Below are 21,058 nucleotides of genomic sequence, written 5' to 3' on the forward strand. Positions count from 1 at the left end.
TTACCTGAAATTCATGACAACTGCTTTACAGAACTATTTCGAGAGATCTGCAATACCAAAGAGAACCTTAGAAAATGGAAATGTTCTGGCACACAGGGTTCATGAAGAATCATGAAGACCGTGCACCACCGGGAGCAATGAAAATGCCTGTCATGTGATGTGGAAAGTTTTGCAGTTGCTAAACCCCCAGATTTTGTACCTGTCTGCAATATTGTGCCCATGTACTGACCTGCCTCTATGAGGTTGAACAAGCTTTGACAATTGATGGTGGTCAGATAAGTGCCATGTGTTCCAGAGTAGACATGTAAACAAGCAGAACATCAGATTTCTTGGGTGGGAGAAACCTGACGAGTACCTGCAGAGACCCCTACATTCTGAAAAGGTATGGGCAGCAATATCAAGTCATGGCATCATTGGCCAGTATTTTATTGAAAATTACACTGGTGAGACTATCACTGTCAACAATACTGTTTACCGATTGGTCCTTATCTGCTTCCATGCTAATTTACTGACTATTTGAGAGTTCAGACATTACAATTTTGAACAGCAAGTCTTCGAGCAAGACAGGGCCACAACACACATTGGCCGTGGTAATCTGCCATTCCTACAGGAAATCTTTCCAAAGAGGGTCATCTCCAGGGGATCCGACTTTTCTTATCCTCCCAGAAGCACAGACCTCATGATGTATGATGCAATTCTGTGGGGCATGTTAAAGGAACAGTGTTTCCATCCAGTACCACTTAACCTTGATGACATGAAGGAAAACACTGAGTCTGTGACATGCAAAATAACTCCAGATCAGTGTGCTGACATGCTTGCACGCATCATTAACCGAATGAAGTACGTAGTGGACAATGACAGACGCCATGTGAAGTATGCAACTGTGTACGGACGGTTCATAAGACCAGACAATGTTTCAGTTTAATTTTTTAAATTCCCTGTACTAGAGAAGCATATATTAATTCCTTGATTTTTCAATAAGAGATTATTAAATTACCTTTGAAGATCTGGTTTTAATTTCATGCAGGCATGTATAAAGGCAGAATTTTGATTTCTACAAGCAGGTATTCTGGAGCATAAGCAACTAGTGCTCTGTAATCTGTTAAATATACTTTAAAATTAACATGTTCATGTAAATGGTATATGGATCAAAAGGAAAACTGTAGATTTGTACAAAGCAATTGACATGTTCACCGATTCAACAACAATAAAGGTGTTTTAATTTAATCCACCTATTCAATACTTTTATTTTCACTTATAGTGGTTACTAAATAGACTCACAGTTAAATGGGACATGTTTCGCCCTCAATTAAGGGCATCTTCAGCCTAAAAACAATCATCAAGAGTACAACTAATATTAAAAGTGGAATCTAAAAGTTTAGCCAGTTATTATAATTCGGGACATAAAAATGTAAAAAATGATACAATATATAAAGATACTAATGGAAACACTGTCAATGATCAAACTATAATCTTGACGGAGACTAAAACTTCTTCCATTAAAATTCAAATTAAAACCGTTCATTTAAAATGTTAGTGGAAAACCAAAGTGGTAATAATATAAAGCCAACGACATGAGGGCGTGAACACAAGCATTAACATGATTGTCATAAATACAATATATCCAAGGCCGCTGATGAAATTCGTCAGCATGAAGTGAGACAGAAGCATCACTTGAAAAATTGTAAGTGGCCCTTAGCACTGGCAGGTAATACTATTGGCTGAAACCTTGCCAGGAAATGTCAGGAGATACTGAAAATAATGTTTTCTGTAAGAGAAGGAAAAGATGAAATAAGAAGTTGAACGTAAGGAGAGAATTCAGATTACATAAATTGAAACAGATGAGGACTTACATGTTACTTGAAAGTTGTTATTTGTTATCTACTGTTGTGTTGGTTGCTGCCCTTCTGTTGGCTCTGTGTCTGGTGTTGTAACTGTGCTGCAGAGGTGGCAGTGAACTCGGAGGGGAAGGAATAGGGGAGTGTGGAAGGAAGGAGAGGATGGGTGGAGTCAATTGTGACGAGGCTGACAAAGGGGCGGAGTCAACCACCACTTACAATTTTTCAACTGATGCTTCTGTCTCACTTCATGCTGACGAATTTCATCAGCGGCCTTGGATATATTGTATTTATGACAATCATGTTAATGCTTGTGTTTATGCCCTCATGTCGTTGGCTTTATATTATTACCACTTTGGTTTTCCACTAACTTTTTAAATGAACGGTTTTAATTTGAATTTTAATGGAAGAAGTTTTAGTCTCCGACAAGATTATAGTTTAATCATTGACAGTGTTTCCATTAGCATCTTTATATATTGTATCATTTTTTACATTTTTATGTCCCGAATTTTAATAACTGGCTAAACTTTTAGCTTCCACTTTTAATATTAGCTGTACTCTTGATGATTGTTTTTAGGCTGAAGATGCCCTTAATTGAGGGCGAAACATGTCCCATTTAACTGTGAGTCTATTTATGTAACCACTATAAGTGAAAATAAAAGTATTGAATAGGTGGATTAAATTAAAACACCTTTATTGTTCTTGAATTGTAAATTTTCAATACGGACCAAAAATGAGATTTATAACATGTAATATGTTCACCGATACCATACGCAGGAGACGACTGAAATTCTATGGCCACATCTGTAGAATGGACGACACTAGATATGCAAAAAAAAAAAAACTGCTTGATATAATTAACTCAAAGAAGGTCAAAATCAGCTGGTTAGAGGAAATAAAGCAGGACTTAAAAGAAATGAACATCACAGATGATACCATCAGGGATCGCAAGGCTTTTGGAACTCTGGTCGCAAAGCACACGTTTATGGAAAAGGCTAAAACAACCACAGGGAAACAATGGATGGAAGAATGCAAGAAACAGCATAGCAAATTAATGAAGAGATTTTGGGAGGAGAAGAAGACAAACCATCATCAAGCTAACAAGTTCCAACGCACTCTGTAAACGGGCATAACGAAGAAAGAAGAAGTAGAACTGATCAACGAAAGAGATACTTACCTCCAAACCATCCGGAGATATCTTGAGGTATTCACTAACATCTTTAGTATTAAGCATCACATTAATCCCCGACGTGTCAACACACTCATACGAAAACTTTCGTCCCTCCACCAGAACTGAAAATAAAGAAAAGAGACAGAGCATATATATTTATAAAGAGACCTACACACAACCAAGAAGAAAAGCATAACAGCATGCAATAATGCAACATAGGGATATATTATTGTACTTACATAAATTATCAAGGCACCACTGTGCACAGAAGCCCACTTGTCTTTCAACATAATGATCTGAATCGACCCACAGTTCTAATCGTAAAAGTGGATTTTTACTCTCAAGTTCCAAGCGCTTCTTGATTGTCATTTTATTTTCACCTTAAAATTACAAATGAAGATAATTAATCAAGAGAAAACCATAAAACATCCATTAAACAACTAACTCATGCTGCATGCAGCCTGCTAAGGCCTTGGCTCAGTCATAAAGCTCTGCATTCTTGACTGATGCCTGTCTTGCATAACAGATAGCTTCTCAGTTAATGATGATAATGCACCGACTGATAAAAATTAATTGCACACCAAAGAGAAATTGTGAAAATTGCATGAATCCTGATATGGATGATTGTAATGATTACAAGAAAATAATAATAATAATAATAATAATAATAATAATAATAATAATAATAATAATAATAATAATAATAATAATAATAATAATAATGATGATGATAATAATAAAGGACACTCATCATCTGCATAGAGGCTCAAGTACCCTAATGAATATAGGCTCTAATATGTCTGGGCTTGAAGGCATACAGGATTCGTATGGTATCCTGCGACATATCTGTCCATATTTGCAGCAGCTGGTCCTCTACATCTTGTAAACTCCTAAGCTGCTGAAGCTGGCATTCCAGGTGGTGCCAGGCATGTTCGCTTGGTGACAAATCTGGGGACTGTACAGGCCGCAACAGTGTGACAAAATAGTGGAGGTATTCCTGTGACACCCTTGCTGTGTGTAGCCGAGCATTATCCTGCTGGAACAGATCACTTGGAAGCCATGCGATCAGTGGCAACATATTTGACCAAAGGATGTCCTGTACATATTACTGAACCATTATTAACCATCTTCTTTCTACTAAGGATAACAGTCCGTTGTATGCGATGGCACCCTCAGACCATAACATCAGCAGTGGGGGGTGGTGTCATGTCACAGCAAACACAGAATTGGAGCACACACCACGAGGTCTCCAGAAACAAACACAGCCGTCGTCAGAACACAAAGAGAACCTGGATTTGTCCCTAAAGACAATCCGGTTCCAGGTTTTAGCAGTCCAGATTTCGTGTTCCTGACACCACCGCAAAAGAAAGCGACGGTGGGTTGAAGTCAATAGCAGAACAATGGAGCTATGAGACCAAATTACCTTCAGCCAAGTGCCCGGTAATACGGTAGTTTTGGGCCAATAAAGATGCCTGTAATGATGTGTTACCTGTCTCTGAATGGTGTGCAATGAAGGAGTTCTATCTGCATTTGCTTCTCAGGGAATCCGACGATCATCTCTCCTGGTGGTCAAGTGAGGCGTCTTAAGGCCAGCCGCCGTATGTATGTGCCCTCATGTATCCACTGCACCCAACACACCCTAACAGTCTGGCAAGAAAGGCAAGGGTGACTGGCAATTCATCAATACAACCATTCAGCCTCACGTATTCTAATAATGTGTCCCTTCTTAACACGTTCAGTAAGTATCATGCGCTGGGCGTGTGGCGCTACTTTATAAGCACGTGCGGAGCATGCGCCTAGCGCGTCACGAGACGGTTGCTAGGAAATGTGAATCACAGGTTTCCTGCATGGTAACAAAAGGCTCTGATTGTCATCCCGCACATCGTATAAGTCCAGTCTACTAGCAGATTCATCCGTAGCCATATTTGCGCATGCGTATTCCGTTTGCCGCATTTTTCCTCTCCAGAATTGTCGTGATACATCATCATTCATTTATGGGACCTTTGAGCAGCAAGACCACTTCAATGCGAGGTAAGACACTGCATTTTCTGTTTACTATTACTTCAAGAGAATTACGAGTGATTCCGCTTTTGAAATAAATGAATTCCACTACTGCAATATGTTCAGTAAAAGAACTGAACTCGTAAATGTCATTTATTCTTGCATCATACATGTGTATAACACGAACTTCTAATTGTCATTTACTCCTGCATCATATTTATAAGTAACTTGAACGAACTTGCGGTAATCATTGACTGCATCGTGATGCTTATGTTATCATTTTATTTATATTTCTTTCAGATGGTCGACAATGTGGTTCCTTCAACATCACGAGACCCACCCAATAAAAGGCGCACTTCAACAGAAGGAATACCTCGGCAGTTCTGTAATGATAGAGATATTGTGACGTTGCTTGACGATATCGAAGATGAGTCAGATGATGAGATGGAGTTTTTCGACTCAGAAATAGAGTCGGAAAGTTCAGATGAGAATGAAACCAGTGGGAATCTTGAAGGTTGTGCTGACGTTCCTTCACATGAGACAATCAACTCACTGCTCCAGGTGAAGAATCTCCGCAATTGCTACAAGTATCGGCAGTTGCTAGTGAAAGTAAGTGGCTTCCTACTCGACCCTCTGCAGTACCGAAAATTCAGTTTTCGGGCAACAGAGGACTCGAAGTGATCCCACCGCAGTCGACTCCCTTTAGCTCTTTTGGACTTTTTTCACCCCCCAATGTTTTTAATTTCTTGCTGAAGAATGTAACGACTATTCAAAGTACGTTCTGTTTGAAAGCACGGGGAAAAAGTCGAGAATCAGTGATTGGAAGGACACCACTGCTGATGAAATGAAAACTTTCATAGGCATAGTGTTTCATATGGGATTGATTCGCCTGAACTGTATAAATGACTGTTGGAAGAAACATTACTTATTTAACTTGTCATTTTCAAAATTCATGTCAAGAGGTAGGTTTTTACTGCTTTAGAGATGTTTACATTTCTAAAGAGAGTGAACCTTGGGTGATCCAATTTACAAAATTCACCCAATGATGAATTATTTCAATAATAAAATGAAAGAATTGTGTCACCCATCCCACGAGCTCTCCATAGACGAGTATGGTGTTGCGGAGAGGTCAGTTGCGATGGAAACAATACATTCAATGCAAACGCCATAAATATGGTATGAAGTATGTTTTGGCTCAGCCGAATGGCCTTATCCATGCAATTCATATATACGGTGGCAGTAAAGATCCTGAGGTTAGTGGTCAGGGGCATGCTGCGAAAGTGGTGAACAAGATGCTGACAGGGCTGGAAGGGAAAGGGCATTCCCTCTTCATGGATAATTTTTACAACTCTGTTAGCCTTACAGAAGAGTTTCTCCAAAAGCAGACCTACTGTACCAGAACTCTGCAAGCAAAGAGGAAGGGAAACCCACCAGAAGTTGTAGCCAAACGGTTGAAGAGGGGAGAAGTGATCAACCATTACACACAGGAAGGGGTAAGTGTTAGCAAATGGAAAGATAAAAGAGATGATCTCGTGATCTCCAGCGAATATGAAGGTGATTTAGTTGAGACCACAAACAAGCAAGGACAGATGAAAATTAAGCCCAAAATGGTTGTGGACTATAACAAATATATGAAGGGTGTTGATAAGCAGGATCGGATGTTGGCCTATCATCCACAGACCCATAAATCAATTCGTTGGTGCAAGAAACTGGACGTTGAATAATGTGCAATTCCTGTACAACATGTACAGCAGAGAAAAGAAATTTGATCGCCATGACTTTCACTTGGAGATAGTTTCGAACTTGCTACCAACACCAGCAGATAATGGAACAACATCATGTAATTCACTGTCCGACTCGTTGGCTGAATGGTCAGCGTACTGGCCTTCGGTTCAGAGGGTCCCGGGTTCGATTCCCGGCCGGGTCGGGGATTTTAACCTTCATTGGTTAATTCCAATGGCCCGGGGACTGGGTGTTTGTGCTGTCCCCAACATCCCTGCAACTCACACACCACACATAACACTATCCTCCACCACAATAACACGCAGTTACCTACATATGGCAGATGCCGCCCACCCTCATCGGAGGGTCTGCCTTACAAGGGCTGCACTCGGCTAGAAATAGCCACACGAAATTATAATTATTATTATGTAATTCACTTGCCAGAGTACTTGCCTAAAGCGCTAAACAACAAGACGCAGAGAAAACGATGCAGACTTTGCAGCGAAAAGTACAAAATCAGGAAGGACTCCATTTTTGGCTGTTCAGCTTGCCCGGGCTTTCTGGGTTTCTGCCTAACGCCTTGCTTTAGGGAATATCATGGTTATAAGTAACGATCATGGGACAAGTTTCACTTCTAGACAGTCATTCTCTTCATTTATAGTTTTACATTATTGCCATTTTTGTAGTTCCCACTGTTCACTAAAGAAATATTGATTTTTGTTACATTGATTTATCACTTGTGTTAGCTATAGGGTTTCATTCTTGTTATACTGATCAATTCTATTAGCCAAAGTATTTCATTTTTGTTTGTCAAATTCTGTAACAGAGAAGTATAAATATGAATATATTTATGACTAACTTACTTTATGCATTTGTTTGCTATCTGCAGCAAATAATGCACAGTAATCTACCAACGCGCGTGGCGCATGATCCGTCTGGTGACCAGTATTACTTCTCGATTTCAACCACCGTGCGGGTCACGCACCAGGCACGTCAGTGGGATAAGTCCATGAGTTCGATAGAACTCGTCCTACCAACGTACAAAACTTTGATAATTACAACTTTTGAGTCCCACACAAATATTTTGCTCAGGTTGGCGGGTATGTCACGCTCTGCTAATACGCAGTGAATGTGTTAAACTCTATTAACTGGGTAAAATCTATTAAATTGAATCACAGAGGCACGTAGCATGGTCAACAAGTTTTACGCAACCGGAAACAACAGTCCACTACGTTTGAGTAGCCTGTGTGAACTCTTTTACAGGCCATGGGTGAGAGCAGGTTCATGGCATCTGGTGGCAAGACCATTCAACAAATCATGTTACTACGCAAAACATTAGACTATTTGTTTGAGATATAACTGTATGCCGTGGTTTGCAGCAAACTGGCAAATGGGTGTGTGTTTTATTTATTTTTTATTTTATTTCAGACAGTGGGAAAAGAATACCAGGGAATTTCACTGAGTTTTTAAGAATAAAATTAAGGGATTCACACCATGGGCCCAGGGTTTCAAGAACAAGGAAGGAAACTTCATCAAGGCCAACAAGAAAAATTACGAACACTTAGCTCATTGTTTTCAGAAACTTTTGAACTCTGACCCACTGAGAAGGGACTTGCTTTTGGAGTACCGATAGAAAAACTGCAGAATTCACATCCTCCTGACAAAGAAGAAATCAAGGATATAATTAAAGAGCCAAAAGCAATACAGCTCCTGAGAATGGGCAGAACTGTTTAAGTACGCATGCAAAAAAGTGGTTAAACATTTGGAAGGGTTTTTCACTCATATCTGAGCAACAGCAGTGGAAGAATGATCTGATTTGCACCTTGCACAAAAAGGGTGATCAAACTGGTACCAATAATTACAGAGGCTTCTCCCTTCTTCCCACCACATACAAGATATTGTCGAAAGCACTTTAACCTAGGGTAGAGGCCCACCTCGATAAAACAGTTGGGAGAATACTAGGCAGGGTCCAAAAGGGACGTTCATATTCAGAACATATTGTCATCTTCAAATCGTAGAGCTAGTTTAGAACAATGAGGCAGAAAAAGATTATATGACTTTTGTGGATATCAAGAAGGCCAATGATTCAGTCAACTGTGAGAAACTTGTAAAACTTATCAGGGAATTTGGAGTCGATGGTATGATCCCTCACACACAAACTCTCTCTCTCATTCAAAAGTTAAGTTCTTGGGTGAGCTAGATAGATAGAATAATTTATCAACAACAGGTCCCAATTATAGATGATTCAATAAAACAGTATATACAACAAATGCACCTTAAATAAATAACACTAATTTCCTCAAATAATAAACAAATTTAAACTAAACCTAGATGTTTATATATACATATTTACAGCACCTTACATAAATAAATAAATAAATAAATAAATAAATAAATAAATAAATAAATAAATAAATAAATAAATAAATAAATAAATAAATAAAATACAAATAAATAAATAAAAATGAATCTCCTTAAATAACTGTCATAATTAAACTACATCTAGAGACATTTACATACACATATCAATATATATAACAGAGAGTAATGGCACCTTACATTCATGAGATCATTAGGGCACATCTAATTTTAGAAGGGACTGAGTGAAAAAGGAAGTTTATGAAATTAAAACAGGACTGAAACAGGGCATGGCCTCTCCCCACTCCTGTTCAAATGTTTTTGGGGGAAAGTTGTCAGAAAATGGAGAAAAGAGTAGGCAACAAATTATATCTAAAGTGAAGTAGGAGTTTGCTGCAAAATCACTGGTATCATATTTGATTGCCTAATATTTACTGATGCTGTAGTGATCCTTGCAGACAACCTCCCAACAGCAGTGAAACAAATAGAAGTACTACAAGACGTAACTATTAAGAGTGGCCTGAGGATCTCGTTTGAAATAACAATGTACATGGACACAGCCAAAAGCGGACCCTAACCACAATGTTGAAATGGTGTATGGGAAGTATCCACAGGAGATGATGATGATGATGATGATGATGATGATGATGATGATGATGATGATAATAATAATAATAATAATGTTCCTAGTTTTGAGTCCCACTAACCACTTTCATGGTTTTTGGAGACGCCAAGGTGCTGGAATTCTGTCCCGCGGGAGATCTTTTACATCCCGGAAAATTTACCAACACAGGGTTGATGTGTTTGAGCACCTTCAAATGCCACCAGACTGAGCCAGGAGGAGCCTGCCAACCTGCGCCCAGAAAGCCAGCGCTTTAAACGTCTGAGTTACGTAGACCCTGTGTATCCAGATGACTGAGAAATTTAAGTACCTGGAAGAGATCCTTATTCCCAATGGCAATGAAAAGAAAAATCACTAGGGAAAAGAGCAAGGAGGATGGAAATGGCCTTTAAACTGTGCCCCATTACTTAAAGGTCCACATCACTCCCCTTCTAGACAAAACTGAGGCACTAGTGCACAGTAGTTGGGTCAGTATGCCTCTATGCTGCAGAGACACTAGCCAAAATAGAAGATACCACAAAGGAAGTTTCTCAGGGAAATTCTAGAACCCAATGAAGTGTCGGAGGGTTGTGCATTTCATCCGAGTTCCAAGAGGGAACTGTATGAGAGAACAGAGAAAATTACCACCACAATCACAAAGAGGAGACTGACCTTTTATGGGCACAAAAGAGAATGAATCTGGATAGGTGAGCATATAGAACACTTACTCTTCAGGAAAAATTAACAACTCATCCGTGATGCCTTAAAGAAGTGTATGAAGATCAAAAGGAAAGAGCATAAACCCCTAAGAAATTCAAAAGAGAATCATCTTCAGGAAGAAAGCTGCAGACTTGAGAGAGAATCCAGAGAGAAATCCTGCAAAACTGCGTGACATCTCGGCGGAAAAGCAACAGAAGAGAAGCATGAGATTGAAGAATCTTTGGCTACAATGTAAAGAAAATGGTGTAAGCCTCCAAAAGAAAAATGGCAGGTAGCTTCTGTAGCCAGAACCGGATGAACTGCAACAACAACAACAACAACAATAATAATAATAATAATAATAATAATAATAATAATAATAATAATAATAATAATAATAATAATAAAAAAAGCATGCCTGGTGGAATGGTACCTGCGAATCAGTCCTCCAAGAAAGACTCAATGCGTGGAAACAGTACTACTCTACAAAATCAGAAAATGATTGGGAAAGCTACAAAACCCAACGTGCCCAAGCAGCTAGGGTGTTCAGAACTGAGAAACGTAAATACGAAAAATCTCTCATTGAAAAGATAGAACAAAACTTTAGGAAAAATGAAAGCAGAGAGTACTACAGAGCCTTCAAACGCAAACTCGCTGGCTATAAACCACCATCTCTATGCTTTGAGCGAAAGGACGGCATACTGGCAACGTCAAATGAAGAAAATTGCAGCATTCTGGCAGATTACTTCAAGAATTTACTTAATTGCTCTAAACCGCAAAACGCCATTGAGATCAAGGAACCCTTACTCAGGTACCCAGATTCCAGACCACCCGACAGAGATGAAATCAAGCGCCACATTGCCCGTCTCAAAAATAACAAAGCGCCAGGGGAAGACTCAGTAGTAGCAGAACTATGGAAATATGTCCCAGAGGAATCACTTGATATCTTGCAAAAGCAAATAGAAGAAATTTGGAACAAGGAGACCCTACCCGAAGATTGGAAAATAGCTTTGATCCATCCACTACACAAAAAAGGCAGCATGAAGAACATCAACAACTACAGAGGAAGATCTTTGCTACCCGTGACTTACAAAATTCTATCACTTGCCATCCTGGAGCGTTTGGAAGCACAAGTCGAATATCAAATAGGTGAATACCAAGGAGGGTTCAGAAAAGGTCGCTCAACAGCTGAACAGATCCAAAATCTCAAAACGATCATCAGATATTGTGCACTATTGTCGGATTTTTTATTATGGACACTCGAGTTTAGGCTTTAATTACAAACGAACCAATAGGCCTATTGAAATTTGAGTTATACCAATATTTTCCTTGTTTAATTCTACATTAGCGTATATAAAACGCATTGTTTTCGATGTTCATTAAATATCTTTTATTTGTGGTTGTAATAAATATTGCCTGGGTTTTTTGCTTCTTCTCTAGGAGCCACTCACTTAGGAATATGTACAAGGAAAACGACTAGTCTGATCCTAATGAAATTTTTATATGTTATAACCACATGCATTTGTAGTGTAATACTCAATTTACAATTTTTTTCAACGACCCTGAAAAAAGTTCTTATCATTTTTTTAAAGCAACTCTTTCTCAGCCCAGGATAAACGTACAGCAGCAAACTTGGGCTTATTTTGAAGAACTCAGTCATGGTTATCAGAAACGACTACAACTGCAACCGTACAGTGTGGTACCGAATTTATGAACAGTAATATTGAAACGAGGTTTTGTGTACGCCGGACCGTGCGATTAACAGCAGGCCGGGTGGTGAAATCGGGCGCAGTGTTGCCGCGTTCAGTAGTACTCACGCGCGCAACGAACACAGCTTTTCGTTTACTTTCATTCGTTTACCTTCAACCTTTAATTTTATTTCCTCTAATAAATTCCACTTCCCATCACCTTTTCTCATAAGGGCTTTGGACCTTCAACGACAGGTTTAAAAATGGTTAACTTCCTAATTTAGAAATATCACACTGTACAATTTTGCACGAGTTATTTGTATTATAATTTACATATTTATGGTATTTAATTCTATCAATTTTCTTCATCTGAAAAATCACTGCGTTCCGAAGAATCGGTGCTGCTGTCATTCATGTTGATTATGACTGACTCGAAATAAGGGACATTTGCAGACAGTCCATCTTTTTCCCAGTAGTGGTCTTCAATTTTCTTAGCGTGTTTAATACATTGTTTCCAGAGTTCAGGGGTCATGGTACGTAAGGCTTCTCGGCATAAAGCGTAAATTGCTTCCATACCTCTACCATTTTCTAATGTGTTAGCCATATTTGTTTTTGCTTCTTTCCCTTTTACGTAAGCCCAAATGAGCTCGATTGGATTAAGCTCGCAATGGGCCACTGGTAACTAAATAATCTGTACATCTGGTCGAAGTCGTTAAGGCAGTTGTTCCAGCTTCTTTACCGGCGTTTGAATCTAAGGCCTGGCAAGGACAATCAGCTCTGATTTTGTTAATTTGTTATAATCGTCAACTCCAGGTGGTAGTGAAATATTCTTTGACGTTATCCAATGTATAATTTCACGTTTCAGCCATGACATATTCGGTTTTTAAGATGAAGGATCGGCCCTCGTATGATATGGAGCTTGATCTATAACGACAGCCGAACTTTGAGGCAATAAACTCAAGACTTTCATGAACCATTCTTCATAATGAGTCGAGTTCATCTCATTCTGGTAATCACCACTGCTTTTCTTGCCAATAAAACAAAGTTCTGCACCGTCAAGAAAGTGTTCTTCACTTCCGATGTGTAAAATTATGACCTGGATGACGTATTTCCATCATTCTCCTTTGAAGCGGCTCCTACTCTCTTCACTGACGACAGCGATAATCCAAGACAATCTGCCACCTTCTGGTACATAAGGAACCTCTTGTCCCCTACTTTTCCCCCCTCATATTGAAAGAAAAAATAGCACTCAAAATCATTGCGAATCGGGTGAGTTGGCCATGCGGTTACGAACGCGCAGCTGTGAGCTCGCATCCAGGAGATAGTGGGTTCGAACCCCACTGAGGGCAGCCCTGAAGATGGTTTGCCGTGGTTTCCCATTTTCACACCAGGCAAATGCTGGGGCTGTACCTTAATTAAGGCCACGGCCGCTTCCTTCCCATACATTGGCTTTTCCTCTCCCATCATCGCCATAAGACCTATCTATGCCGGTGCGACGTAAAGCAAAAAAAAAAAAAACATTGCAAGTTCACCCCCTGATAACGGCGGCCTCGGAGGCATGTTGAAGTGACGTGGTCAACATGCAGAACATAGGAAAACTGAAAATAACTTCCGGACAAACCAAGGTCACGGGCATTCCGTTTCACAATTGCCCGGGGCGAGTGTACTGTGTTCGTTGCGCGCGTGATTACTACTGAACGCGGCAACACTGCGCCCAATTTCACCACCCGGCCTGCTGTTAATCGCACGGTCTGGCGTGGACAAAACCTCCCTTCAATATTACTCTTCATAAATTCGGTACCACACTGTACGGTTACAGTTGTTGTAGTTTCTGATAACCATGATTGCGTGCTTCAAAATAAGCCCAAGTTTGCTGCTGTACCTTTATCCTGGGCTGAGAACGAGTTGCTTTAGAAAAATGATAAGAACTTTTTTCAGGGTCGTTGCAAAAACTTGTAACTTGAGTATTACACTAAAAATACACGTGGTTATAACATATACAAATTTAATTAGAATCAGACAAGTCGTTTTCCTTGTATATATTCCTAAGTGTGCGCTTCGTAGAGAAGAAGCCAAAAACCCGGGCAATATTTATTACAACCACAAATAAAAAATATTTAATGAACGTCGAAAACAACGCGTCTTATATACACTAATGTAGAATTAAACAAGGAAAATATTGGTATAACTCGAATTTCCATAGACCTATTGATTCGTTTGTAATTGAAGCCTAAACTCGAGTGTCCATAATAAAAAATCCGACAGTAAGGTCCAAGCAGTATGTGTCTGTCTTTGTGGACTTTAAGAAAGCGTACGACTCCATTGACCGGGAAGTCCTGCTAAACATCTTAAATGAATTTGGAGTTGATTTGAAACTGCTGGCATTAATTAGAGCCACCCTGACCAATACAAAATCCAAGGTGAAGTTCCACGGATGTCTCTCGCATTCCTTTGACATCAAAACAGGAGTCCGACAAGGTGATGGGCTATCCCCGATACTCTTCAACTGTGTTCTTGAAAAGATCATCAGAACCTGGCGGGGGAGATTACAGGAAACCAACTACAGTCCATTGAGAATAGGAACAAAATCCAAGGGGATCGAAACAGACTGCTTAGCATTTGCCGATGATATTGCTGTTCTCTCAAACGACATAGAAACCGCTAGAACTCAAGTTGAAATTTTAAAGGAAATTGCCGAACAAACTGGTTTGCAGATATCGTTTCAGAAAACAGAAGTAATGACTAACATCAAAGAGGCTCCACCAAATTTCCATTTACGGGGACATCACCCGAGTAGACAAATTCAAATACCTGGGTGAGACAATCATGAAAAATGGACTGGACAAAGAAGCACTTCAGGAGCGAGTACGCAAACTGGAAATAGCCTACCAAACATCCCGCACAATCTACAACAAAAAATGCCTTTCCCAAAACACCAAGATAAGTCACTATGAAACAGTTCTGAAGCCAGTAGTTCTATATGCAGCCGAAACCCTGTCTCTAAATGCCAACAAAGGACTCCTTGAAGAACTGGAGAAAAGAGAACGCAAAATTGTAAGAGGAATCTTGGGATCAAAGTACAGAAATGGAATCCATCAAAAGAGATCCAACAAGGAAGTCTACAGCAAAATAGAGAAAATTACCGACACAATCAGAAAAAAGACGGGCACGATTTTACGGTCATCTGAAAAGAATGGACGAAGGAAAGTTAACTAAAGAAATATTTCACTTTTTTGATTCAAACTCCAAAACCACAATTCCCTGGTTTAGAAATACCAAAGAAGACATGCAAATGCTACATATCTCAGCTGAGGACACCCTTAACAGAGATCTCTTCTGCAAGAAAATATTGACGAACGGGCTAAACCGAGACGAGCAACCGAAGAGAAGACACGGTGCCCCTTGGACAGAGGAGCGTAAGCAGGCCCACTCACAAAGAATGAGGGAAATCTGGGCTCTAAAGAAGGCCAAGTTCGGTGTCAAATGCAACAAGACTTAACGTGGTCCTTGATGGCCCCAGCGAATTATATATATATATATATAAAATAATAATAATAATAATAATAATAATAATAATAATAATAATAATAATAATAATAATAATAATAATAATAATAATAATAATAATAATGCTTGGTGTATAATGCCCCTTCAACAATAATAATAGCAGATATAAAAAGATGCAGGAGCACCAGAAATTTTATCTGAAAAAAGGTTCCATAACATACCAAACACACTATTTGACATCGATTTCCTGCATTTAAGCACTCGTGAATGTCAGCTAATTACCTCATGATTCAATTCCACAATCATGATAAACATAGGTGACGAGTGACTAACCTCCTACGCTACGTAGTTGGCCAATATTTAAAGAAGGAAGAGTTGTGACTATTAATCTTGAGATCGTACACCATGGAACCTGTAGCTTTTACAAGGGGGATATAAAATATTAAATGACACTCATCTGAACAGGGTCATATCATCACAATGTATGATGCTGGCTGGTCAGCATCCCTGAATAGTGTAAGAAATTATTTTGTATGTAGGTTTCCTTCTATTCAATGGAGACTTTTTACCAGGAGAGAAAATATTACTATTTCATTAAATATGTGGGATGTTTTGGAAATAAGTTGTGGTATAGTAAGTATCTGGTGTTAAATGTCCCATCAGTTGTTGAAGTTCAGTCTTGTTGCCATTGCTTCATTTAAAATGATCTACATTAAAAAATAATGTTACAAAGACCAAGAGATTTGGAATTTTTCATTGCAACTGTGAACTGAGATGAATCCATGCCACAGTACTAATCAAACTTTACTTTCCATATGCAAAGGTCAGTGAAATGAAAGTGATTAAAACTAAAACATGCCACAAAATTGCAATAAAAGAGACTTACTTGTTTGAGCAAATTTCTCCAGAGCAATCAATGAAAATAGCATTACTGATGCATTGATATCTTCATTCTGAAATAACAAAATTAACATGTGTCCCATATAAATATAATGAATATTCATGGTTAAGTGTGAAAGGGACAGGAGCCCTAACTTTGCAATGGACAATAAAGGCTTTAGTTAATCTCAAGTTAAATACTAGGACAAAAATTAATAATAATGAAATTAAATATATAGATTTATGATTAACTGTTGTGATACTTACCAGATTAGCAATGAGATAAGCCAAAGTGCCCTCAGTTAGTATAGCAATACTACTTGGTCCAGCCAATTTTTCTGCAAGACACCCTAGCACAACACAAATATTGCGTTCATGTGTTGGATTGGCCCGGCCCATCAAGGAACTTTGGACAGAGAGGTTCAAGATCCTAGATAGTTTTAAGACCGATTCCTGAAAATGAGAAGTCCGTTTGTATACATGGCATCAATAAAAAGAGAAATATACCAGGAAAGATATTGGGAACATAGAGATTATATTGTGTGATCCCTTGTAAAGTATGAGGATTTCAACATCAGCAGAATACAGTAAAGTTTTCACATATTCAGCTTAGTCTGAACATTTTCTACTTTTCAGGTTATTGTCCTTTGTCAGGTTGGTACAGTAAAGAGAAAAATATCTTGCATCCACATATCAGTAGCAGAATGTGAAATACAGTCTTGCAACTTTATCTTAAGATACACATCTTTAACTGATGCTAGTACTGATATTACCATGACAGAAAGTCTAATACAGACACCAATAATTTATCAGTCACAACAAAGCTGATATGAATAACGTTGAAAGTTATGTGTTTTGTGCAAGAATGTAAGAGATTTAACAATACATCACTAACGCTGCTCTGAAATACTAATCATTCAAATACTACAAAAATATAAGTTACTTTTTCCTTGAACAAAGAAGCAAGGAGGTCTATCCAGTTACTAACAATTAGTGCAAGTATGAGAAGCACTTAAGTGGAAAGAAGTCTACTGAAATGAAAGGATCGTGCCTGTTTTCATATACTGTGAGAAAGAAATATCTTTCATGAAAAAGAGATGAATACAATATAAAATGTGAGATCTTTTAACAGTATTTAACAACAACAACAACAACAACAATTGTGTGGCCTTCCGATTTGCTACACACAGCTACAGAACAAATCAACCAGCTTAAGACACAGGAAGCAAAAGCAGGTTTGCAGGCCACCTATGAGAAAACTAAGTTTATAACAAATATAAAGCCAGCACCAAAAGAGCCACACGTAGACCAGGTAAAAATCAAGCGGGTAGAAAAGTGGATAGGTGAGTGGATTGAACCCAACATGACTGAGAAAGGAACTGTCATGTCACGCATGAATAAAATGGAAATGGCATAATGGTACCATCTAATCAAGGGTGCCTACAACAAAAGTTCAATGTCCTTGAATGCCAAGCTTAGACACTACCACACAGTCATTCGCCTGGAGGCCCTCTAAGCAGCAGAGTGCCTTGCACTGAACAAGGAAAGCCTTACTGAGACTCTTGAGATCAACGAAAGAAAGAAAGAAAGAAAGAAAGAAAGAAAGAAAGAAAGAAAGAAAGAAGGGAAAAAAAATTTTTTTTGAGGAAAATCTTGGGCCCCATCAAAGACAACAGTGAATATAGAAGACAGCATATCCACAAGCTGTATTTCTATGTGAAAAATAAAACCGATACCATCCAGGAGAGAAGGATTGCTTCCTATAGTCACGTGACAAAATGAGCCCTGCAAGGTCAACCAAGAGGATCTTCTTCTACTCCCAGAATAAGAACACAAACGGGGTCTGGATCAGTGACTTAGAAAAAGATCTACAAGAGGAGCACATTGCAGGTTATGATATCCAGAAGCACAACCCAATAAAAAGAAACTTCAAGACAACAAGGGTTTCCAAGAAAAGCTGAAAACACGGAAGACATGGACCAAGAAAGGAACATCACCGACAACGAATGCAGGAGTAATGGGCAAATGTTAAAGCCTGACGAAGGAATTAGTTGAAATGACATGGTCCTAAGTTGGCCAAACAACATGAATGAATGAATGAATGAATGAATGAATGAATGAATGAATGAATGAATCAATCAATCAATCAATCAATCAATCAATCAATCAATCAATCAATCATTCAATCAATCAATGAACTACCAAGGTACAGACCTTCTGAAGTAGTGCCATTAGATGGTATGCCAACCAATTTTAATATTATGGTTGTGCTGCTGTCTAGTAACAAAAAGCAACTAAAGCAGAAGTCTACAGGATGGTTCCTATGGCTGAGTTTATTTTATTTTATCAGATGACATTATGTGCACCACCAGAGTTCTTTTCATGTCAACAACATAAATGTGCCAAGATTTTTGACCACCCTTCAAAAATAGACTACCTCAGCCAGGATCGAGCTTGTTAACTGAAGATCATGATTCGAACGCTCTACCACTCATCCAGAAAGGCAGTGATGGTATTTAACTGAAACTACTCACATCATGACTATCCTTGACTAATCTGCTGCTGACTCTCTTGAATACTTAAAGTTGCAAGATTTGAGGCTTGTTAACTACTATTGAGTTTTTACTCACTTTTGACATGCTCTTTGACATTCTCAATTCAAGGAGCATTTGCAGTAAATGTGGAAAACAAGCCATGCACCCAGAAAATAGAATAGAATAGAATAGAATAGAATAGAATAGAATAGAATAGAATAGAATATATTTATTTATCACCTACAGGATGTCCCAATTACAGATGATGTAATAGAAAATTAAATAAAACATAAAATAAAATAATTAAATTAAACAAAAAATTAAATTAAATAAAATATGCAGATATAAATCTTCACGTTTTCTACATATTATTTACATAATTTACAAAATTATCATGTTCCACCCTTGAGAAGAACTTTCCAAATTGCAGTGGAAGTGTGGTGAAAAATGTAGAGTGACCCTTCCAGCTGATTATGGTCCTAAGGGCTTGCATGAACCAAGAATTTTCATGTGCAACCGTCCTATATTTCGGCAGGTGGAATGTACATTTAAACATTCTGATTTTCTGCTTAACGAAAAAACTTACATTTTACAACTAAAAGATAAAATCGGGCAACCCACATTCAAGTCAACGCAGAAGACAGGATTTCCTGGGTTCATTATATACATGGTGTGGTGTTACATATCACATCCCCCACGCTGGATTTATTACAACATATTATTATTATTATTATTATTATTATTATTATTATTATTATTATTATTATTATAGGCCGAGAATGACATTTGTACATCAACTGAATGATGGCACAAAATTTACACACTGACACCGAAGGTTCTGAACACTCATCTGGCAAATACAACCTGATCCAATCAATCATCAATCAATCACTACTGATCTGCATTTAGGGCAGTCACCCAGGTGGCAGATTCCCTATCTGTTGTTACCCCAGCCTTTGCTTAAATGATTGCAAAGAAATTGGAAATTCATTGAACAATTCCTTGGTAAGTTATTCCAATTCCTAACTCCCCTTCCTATAAACAAATATTTGCCCCAATTTGTCCTCTTGAATTCCAGCTTTATCTTCATAATGTGATCTTTCCTACTTTTAAAGACACCACTCAAACTTATTCGTCTATTGATGTCATTCCATGCCCTCTCTCCACTGACAGCTCGGAACATACCACTTATATTAGTTACAATTTCTTGTTATTATATCCACCTATTCAAGAAATATCCAACTATACAAGAAATTGTGACTAATATTATTAAGTTCAATAGGGCAAAAAACATGAAATTGGTCTTATGCAACATACCACTTAGTCGAGCAGCTTGTCTCCTTTCTCCCAAGTCTTGCCAGCCCAAACTTTGCAACATTCTTGTAACACAACTCTTTTGTCGAAAATCACCCAGAATAAATCGAGCTACTTCTCTTTGGATTTTTTCCAGCTCTTGAATCAAGTAATCCTGGTGAGGTCCCATACACTGGAACCTTACACCAGTTGGGGGTCTTACAACAGACTTACATGCCCTCTCCTTTACATTCTTACTATAACCCCTAAATACCCTCACAACCATGTGCAGAGATCTGTACCCTTTATTTACAATCATATTTATGTGATTACAATGGATAGCTACCAACTTTTAGAAATAAAAAATAGGAGGATTTTTTAATTCTTGAATTTCATCACATATATTGCACCACGGACTAAGACAGGATAAAAGGCATACATATCTATAGTTACAATGTGAATTGACCATTAAATTTAAAATCTTAAACAAAAAAAAAAAATGGTTACAAGAAAATGTACCTAATCACTCTCATTTATGACACATACATACAAATAACAATACGCCCGCCTGGTGCCCAAGATCGTTAAGGCGCTGAAGTCTAAAACGGTCTGACCCCGAGGTTAGCCGGTTCGAGTCCCATTGGTCGAAAAAATTTCACCATCAGAATGTTGGCCGGCAGGGTAGGGGAGTTGGTGGTATACAATTTCTAATCACTAGATTGCGTGCCAAAATGCTGGATTAAATTCCAAACCTCTTCGCAGTGCTC

At 38.5% G+C, this 21,058-nt stretch overlaps 1 protein-coding gene across 3 annotated transcripts in view; it reads right to left on the reverse strand.

Moving 5' to 3' along the window:
* LOC136864142 (RING finger and SPRY domain-containing protein 1) overlaps positions 1-21,058 on the reverse strand; it is a 330,976-nt gene that overhangs the window by 221,374 nt on the left and 88,544 nt on the right. For all 3 annotated transcript variants that reach the window (XM_067140779.2, XM_067140778.2, XM_067140777.2), the window contains exons 3-6: positions 16,732-16,917; positions 16,472-16,538; positions 3,249-3,389; positions 3,016-3,131 (exon numbers count right to left, since the gene is read on the reverse strand). In XM_067140779.2, coding sequence (XP_066996880.2) covers positions 3,016-3,131; positions 3,249-3,389; positions 16,472-16,538; positions 16,732-16,917 — 510 coding nt within the window. The remainder of the gene's footprint in view (positions 1-3,015; positions 3,132-3,248; positions 3,390-16,471; positions 16,539-16,731; positions 16,918-21,058) is intronic.

Source organism: Anabrus simplex, chromosome 2, assembly GCF_040414725.1.
Source record: "Anabrus simplex isolate iqAnaSimp1 chromosome 2, ASM4041472v1, whole genome shotgun sequence".
Classification (NCBI taxonomy): domain Eukaryota; kingdom Metazoa; phylum Arthropoda; class Insecta; order Orthoptera; family Tettigoniidae; genus Anabrus; species Anabrus simplex.